Here is a 7,136-nt window from a genome sequence, read left to right as displayed (position 1 = left end):
TTACGTTTATTTCGTAAGGTTTTTTTTTTCGTATTCGCACGACTCATCCTACGTTAATAATTTTTTGCGGTAATATTACTAATATTAATCGTAATACCAATACGTTTTTTTGTATACATATATATATATATATATATATATATCTGTCTATTTATACATATATAGTTTTATCTATACAATCTATAACTATTTATTTATATATATATATGTATTTATATATCTATATTCTTTGTAGTAATATACACGCAGAGATCTATCTAAGATTACGATTCGGTTTCAATCGCTTCTATTATTCACATTATCGCACGTTATCAATAAATATATTATCTCAGCTCTCGTCGAACGATCAAAATCTCGTGCGCCCGAACCTCGCGTCGGTCCCGCAAGGAATGACGTTACGAATAAATGCACAAGAACAAGACACGCAACCTTCGAAACGATCACTTTGCTTTTTTACAATGAATATTTTTCAATTTTTTTTTCGTTTTTTTTTTTTTTGTATCATCACGCCCACGTCTCGCTCCAGCTAAATTTATCTAGGAAGAAACTTTCATGATTTTAAACGTCGTCGTTCCACGTCGCGAGAACGTACGGAGGCGATCGGTTCGTGCACGAATCGCGTTTCTCGGCGTTCTGGCGACGATTTATTTATTTATTTTATACTTCGATCCTAAAACCAATCGTAAAACTCCGCTACAATTGCTACTCGGTATGGAGTATAATAATGTACAATTTATCCGCGACCGTTACATTAACCCGTTCGCCGCCATCTTGGTAAGAGACTGACGAGACACCGCTGCCAGCGAAATAACCTACGAACGTTCCTCACGTTTTGTAAAACTGGCCACGATCGATAATAAAGTACCAAAGAGAGGGAAAGTTCACGATCCTTTCCTTCTTGTTATTTTAGAACAAATAAGAATTTGCGAAAACGTGCTCGTAAGAAGATTTGTCGAAACGAGGTGAGATATTGTACAATTATCTTGAGGCTTATCGATTTTAATTTCTCAATTTCTGAATCACACCTTCGATCGCTTAAAATCTCCTTTATTGTTCGATCGTTGTTTCTGCAATTCTGATTTCTACTAAAGTATCAATAAGAAAAGAACACCTTCCAAGAAGACCAATTCGACATTTCTCAATTTCACTTTTAATCGATTGCGTCATCATCCGATCGATCCTGGTTTCTGTCCAGGAACAACGAGAACGATCAAAGCGAATAACTTAATGGCGGCGAACGCGTTAAGAATCGCTATTCGAAGGGCTTCTCCGCGTCGCGTCGGAGGGAGATCAACTACTACAGAAGATCGATAAACGTGTTCGCGGATTAAAAAGGAAAACGTGCGAATAATACAGTGGTCGCGCGATTAAAAGCTACCCGTAAGGACCGAAATGTCGGCTGTATATAAAAAACAAAGAGGATCGTTGAAACGAGCACACTCGACGTACGAAGGTCTATTAATTTATCAAAAAAAAAAAGAAGGGAAACAATCAAATCAATGCGTCCCACGATATCGCGATGCATTTCGCGACGAATACATCTTGCGATGAATGCATGGAGAATCACGTGAGATTTATATATATATATAAATTTTTTCCCCCCATTTGAAAAGCTCTATCCATCGATAGTATCACCTACAGTACGCGGCGTCTATGCGACGGAAGTAGACGCGCGACGAAAAACAAGGACGAGCTTATGTTTTTTTTTTTTCTTTCTCTCTCTGTCGGTTAATTCACGGCAGTTTGTACAGTTGCAACCGGTTGGGCGCGGAATTGTGCACACGTTCGTCGCGAAAACATCGTTGCGACGAAGAAACGGAATCTCGAATCGGGGCGAAATTAACGTAGGTCAGGAAAGGGACCTGCCTTTGTTTGCACAGGTGACACCGGCCGACGATCGTCATTGATATTCACGGTTGTTTTCACGGCTCATCTCGCGCTCGATTCATTACCGAATAACTTTCGGCGAGCAGATAAGAACGATTACAGGACCGCGCGAACGTGTTCGGACCGGCGGCGGCGGAGCTACCGCAACGTTCTGAAATTTCCGACTCCGGCGTATTCCTGGAATTCTTGAAACGTTGCAGAGCAGGCTCGTTTACGAGCAGTGACGTAGTTCTCCCGTTGCGAGTTTAGAACCGGCAAACGGACGATGTTGAGTTTCGATTCGAAGATCTCGTTAAGCGCGAAGAAAGAGAACCCCGTCCGGCGCCAAAAGAAAGAATCAAAAAAAAATTGAATAAAGAAAGAGTTACGAGAAAACTTTCGACATTGAAACACGGTTTCCACCGATCGTTCAATTATCGAGGTTCAGCTTGATCCATGGACGAAAGAAGCGCGCGAGAGAGGAAATTGTCTCCGGCCGCCGACGGGGCCAGTTTCGAGGTTATTTATCAATCCACGGTTCCCTCGCACCCAAATACACGTGTACCGGGGAGTTTTTTCTTTCTTTCTTTTTTTTTTCGTATCTAAACGGTGGACACGTGTTCGCTGATCACGATAACGATTTTAGAAGCGGGGACGAACGTTCGTCGAGCTCGTGCCAGAATTCGAGAAAACTTTTATTCCTCGATCGCTTTATACGCTACCTCGATGTCTTCGTGAGTAGAATAATCGTGTACTCGCGCATCGTGCCCGCTTAATGGTCGAGGGAGACCGGTCAGGAATTTCGAGTCGAGTTACCAAAAATACACGACGGTGTATCCTTCGATGGAGTCGTCATTTTCTATTCGTTGATACCGCAACGGTTCTAAGCACGGTGGTTCGTTCCCCCTGTTCTCGAGCGACAATTTCTTCGTTTAGATCGCGTGGCTCGAGCGCGAACGATCCGTACTGGCCTCGGTTAAAGATCAAAATCGCGACGTGTTTCGCTTTCAGCGGTAAATGAATTTCGTCGCTCGAAACCGGGAATCACTGCGCGCGTTCACGGCTCTCGTTATCTACGGTTACTTATCTCGGGTAGTAGCTCGAACAATTCATCCGGGTGTCGATCGAAGACCACCGATCACTTTTCCGCGTTATTTAATCGGGACTCGGGGACTTATCTAGTTCCACTCTTTGGCGAGCTCCTCCGTGGAGGGGATCCATTCCTGCTTCACGTAAACCAAACTCGGGTCGTAGTGATCGGCGTGGTGTTCTTCAAGGCCCCGATGATGAGGCCTTGAATTTCGGTATTCTCAGTATTTGTGCAACGTGATCGGTAAATTGCCGCTGGTGTTAACGGTGTTGCAGTCTTGGTAATATCTGTGGTACAAGGGCGGAGACGGTGCCGCGCTCGTCGATAGTGGAGTGGGTGGGCTGGATCTGAAAAGAAAAGGAAAGCTACGATTAACCTTATTTTTTCACAAAGAATTTTTCTTAGCTGTTATCTCGCTCGGTGGTATTTAATCGTTACGAATGTTTGAACGCTGAACACGTACCGTGGGCGGAAAGTCTAAAGTATTTTATCAGGTACGACACTGACTGAATTCTTACACGCGTTCAATAATCTAAAGATTAAGTCGAGCTATATAAATTGATATGTACACTACCGCCGATCGAAAGTATTTGATCATGCATTCGGACAAGAATTTATTTTTACTACAAATATTTGCTTTCACGAGAACAGTAAAATTACGCGTATTATTAACTCCTTAAAAATAATAATCTCTTACTCTTCGTCAAACGTATTATCTGATAACTTTAATAAGATTTCCGAGGAAGTGGCCTGAGCGAAAAGGTGGGGCTGAAACTATTCTTCGGGCCTATAGTCTTGCTATCGGGTGTCACCTGATATTGTTCGAAAGAACGACAAGAACCTCCCGAGAGGAGTAAGGCCCACCAGGAATCTCATTTAAGTCGTTGGAGAACGCATCTAACGAGTGATCGAATACTTTCGGGCGACGGTGTATCTCGAGAATTCTGCTTTTAAAACTTAGTGGACAATTAAAAGGGAAAACTAACCTAACTTTATTGCGAGTACACACAAAGGACTCGGTCTAATAATTTAACCAAGCCTTTGTAAAACGATGATTATACACTTTTAGAACTACAGTGACAAAATGGATTTCTGTCTGCCAACAAGTGAAAGTAAATAATAGCGTCAACTACCGCGTCCACAATAAGTGGACCAATTTATGGCCTCTCGGAGCAAATATCAAGGTTGGGACCACTTACCTTCTGGAAGGCCCGATAAATAAAAAAACAAACTGTCTCGAGTAATGACATTTTTGAAAACTGATATTACCGCGTTTCGTCCTGGATTTGCTAATTGAACTTATCGACAACGCTTACATCTAGCAGATCCCGTCTCAGCTTTCAATTACTCCGCAACGTATCGATGCATAATTTACTTTCAACGATCAACAGACAAGATCTGCTATTTAAGCGTCATCAATAGAGTCCTACAATCCGAATGGACCGATACTACTCCGCGTATTAAAACTCTCAATGTTACCAAATCGCGAACTCACTAACGAATACATGCATACAAATTGCTTAAAAATCTCTCCCACGTGAGTCAAGATTCCTTGTAAGTCGACCGACGCGATATGGATCGATCCCGCAATTTTTGTCCTTACCTGTAAAGCTGACAGCTCGGCGATTGGGTGTCCTGATAAATGGCGGCTGTGTCGGGACTGGCGGCCTCTTGGTACCACTGCGAGTGTCCCGCCGTGTTGTTGTGGTTTCTCGAGTTGTATTCCGCGTGATCCATTATGTAACCGGTCGCAGGCGTGCAGTAGGGCGCGTACATGGTACCAGGCGGCGAACCGTTGCTTCTGGAGACGGTGCTACCGTGCCCGTATCCGGTGGTCGCCATCATCGCCGCGACGGCTGCCGTCGTGGTGGTCGTGGTCGTGCACACAGACGACAAATGATCCCTGGAGACCACCCCGGCGCCCATCGACTCCCTGCTCGTCATGATCGAGTGCGAGTGAGGATGCGGATGCTGAAGACCGTGGGGGTGGTGCGCGTGGTGTTGGTTGTCTCTGGACATCAACGCGGCGGTGTTCTCCCGTGTCGTCATCAACGCATCGACGCTGAAACTGGTGGGATCGAGGCCCATCGAGACGTCCTGAATGGAGTCCTGATGGACCTGGTGAGCTTGGTGAACCTGGTGACCGAGGGCGGTCTGTATGACGCTTTGTCCAGGTACAGCGACGGCCGCCGTGCTCGCGCTAGCCGTGGTTTTCGTCTCCTGAATGGGACTGTGAAGACTGTATTTCGCTTGCACGGCCATGCAGTGGCTACCGGCGTCGTTCACGGGTTCCCTCTTCGGTTTGCAGAGCGTAGCGTCCAGGGTACCGCCCAGTTTCTTCGACGCGGTGTCCGTCGGCGGTTGGATCACGATACTGCTCGGTTTCGCGTCGTCCTGGCTGCGTTTCTCCGGCACCAGGCCTTGCCTCTTCATGGCCTCCTCTTTCTCTTTGAGGGCGTCCTTTTTCTTGAAGCGTCTACGGCGTCTCAGATAAGAGCCGTTATCGAACATGTTGTAGCTGTCCGGGTCCAGTGACCAGTAGCTACCCTTCCCGGGTTTCTTATCGTCCCGCGGCACCTTTACGAAGCATTCGTTCAGGCTGAGATTGTGCCTGATGGAGTTCTGCCAGCCCTGTTTGTTCTCGCGGTAGTAAGGGAACCGTTCCATGATGAACTGATAGATCCCGTTTAGAGTGATCTTCTTGTCGGTCGCGTGTTGTATCGCCATCGTGATCAAAGCGATGTACGAGTACGGTGGTTTCACCATGTCCTTGCCCGGATGATGGATGTGTTGCTGAGTGATACCCGAGACCGGGTAACCAGCCGCCGTCGCGTAGCCGCCGTAGCGGTACTGTTCGTAGTATCCTGGCGTGGCACCGACTCCCGGGTACGAGGGAGTTCCCATGCCAACCGGGACCGCGGTTGCGTGCCGGTAGTAGGCATTCTGTTCACCGAATAGGGTATGCATGATTTCCTAACGCGGGTTTCTCGATCGCGTTCAAGTGGAAAGGTCCTTTCGTGGGAGATTCGTGAAAGATCCTTTCGGGAAAGATCAATAGAGACCGTCGCGAATCTTCGAGTCGCTCCTGGATGAAAACGACTTCAATGCCCCGCCGACACGTTCGACATCTTCGGTAACTCGAGATGGTCTTTCTTATCTTTCTTCTCTTCGATTCTCACTCACTGACAGGCGAACACTCGCGCGAATCACAGTGCCTAGCACGGGGTTCTACATCCGATCGGAACGGGCAGGCGATGGAATTTCACTCGATTTGTCACGATACGATCGCGATATACGTCGCGGTCACTCACTCAACTTTCCCGCGAAGGGCGAAACGGAATATAGCACAACCTGAGCCCCGGATCGATCGATGACGGATCGTCGCCGGCGATTGATTCCGTCGGGCGGGCAACCGAGACGACGGCGGGTGTTGGGTTCGTTTGCTCGTTAGCCGTACGAAACGGTGTTTTGTTGACGCTTTGGGAATATCTGTGTCTACGGGCGTGCTCGCAAGTTGCTCCCCGACGGCCGAGGAAGACAGGCGGCGTTGGCGCGAGACGAGGGTGCGATTCGGTGGTCGATGCCAGGCTAACCCGTAAACCCGCGTGCATGCGTATTATGATACACAACAGGCCGGAGTTTACTCAACCCCGAGTAAAAACACACTGGGGCCTCGGCCTCGCGAGCGAGCGAAGTGTTCGGTGTGCGGCGAGCACGGCTGCGCGACCCGTGGTGTGGCGCCTACTCTTCGAAAAATCCACGGTCCGCGTCGCCGACCTGCCGCCTATGTCGTCGCTGGCCAATCGCCGCGCTGGAACCGCGATCATGTGACTCCACCTACGGGCACCGGCCAATCGGGCGGCCCACCGTAACGAGGCGAGCCGGGACGCCTCTGCGGCCTACGTTGCCAACAATCGAACGACGATCCTAACCTAGTCACGCCCTCGCGGCTCGCACAGGGCCGACGCAACGAAAGCGAGACAACGAGCGTGTCGCCCCGCGCGTGGTGTGAGAGCCTCGCGAAATTTTTAACCGCGCCCGCGACTACACCACGGCCGTCGGATACTTTTAACGACGTGTCGGAATCGAGAACAGATTGGACGAAATCGGAAAAGGTTCGTGGCGCGGATCCTCGACCACGCCGAGGAACCTGAGCGGCCTCGCTGCTGCGACACGTTGG

At 48.3% G+C, this 7,136-nt stretch overlaps 1 protein-coding gene across 1 annotated transcript; it reads right to left on the bottom strand.

Annotated features, from left to right (window-relative positions):
• Positions 1 to 251: 251 nt before the first annotated feature.
• Croc (forkhead box protein crocodile) lies at positions 252 to 6,040 on the bottom strand. The gene is made up of 2 exons (XM_076314032.1): positions 4,560 to 6,040; positions 252 to 3,303 (listed from the first exon to the last, which is right to left on the bottom strand). The coding sequence occupies exons 1-2, from the start codon at positions 5,921 to 5,923 to the stop codon at positions 3,177 to 3,179; spliced, it is 1,491 nt and encodes a 496-aa protein (XP_076170147.1). The 5' UTR covers positions 5,924 to 6,040; the 3' UTR covers positions 252 to 3,176.
• Positions 6,041 to 7,136: the final 1,096 nt, after the last annotated feature.

The sequence above is a fragment of the Ptiloglossa arizonensis genome, chromosome 6, assembly GCF_051014685.1.
Source record: "Ptiloglossa arizonensis isolate GNS036 chromosome 6, iyPtiAriz1_principal, whole genome shotgun sequence".
NCBI classification, from domain to species: Eukaryota; Metazoa; Arthropoda; class Insecta; order Hymenoptera; family Colletidae; genus Ptiloglossa; species Ptiloglossa arizonensis.
The sequence above is the reverse complement of the archived record's forward strand: the minus strand, read 5'-3'. Positions and strand labels throughout refer to the sequence as shown.

Coding starts and splice junctions, on each gene's coding strand:
- Croc (XM_076314032.1), bottom strand. CDS start 5,923: ATGCATACCCTATTCGGTGAACAGAATGCCTACTACCGGCACGCAACC. Junction 3,304..4,559: donor CCGAGCTGTCAGCTTTACAG/GTAAGGACAAAA, acceptor TTTTCTTTTCAG/ATCCAGCCCACCCACTCCAC.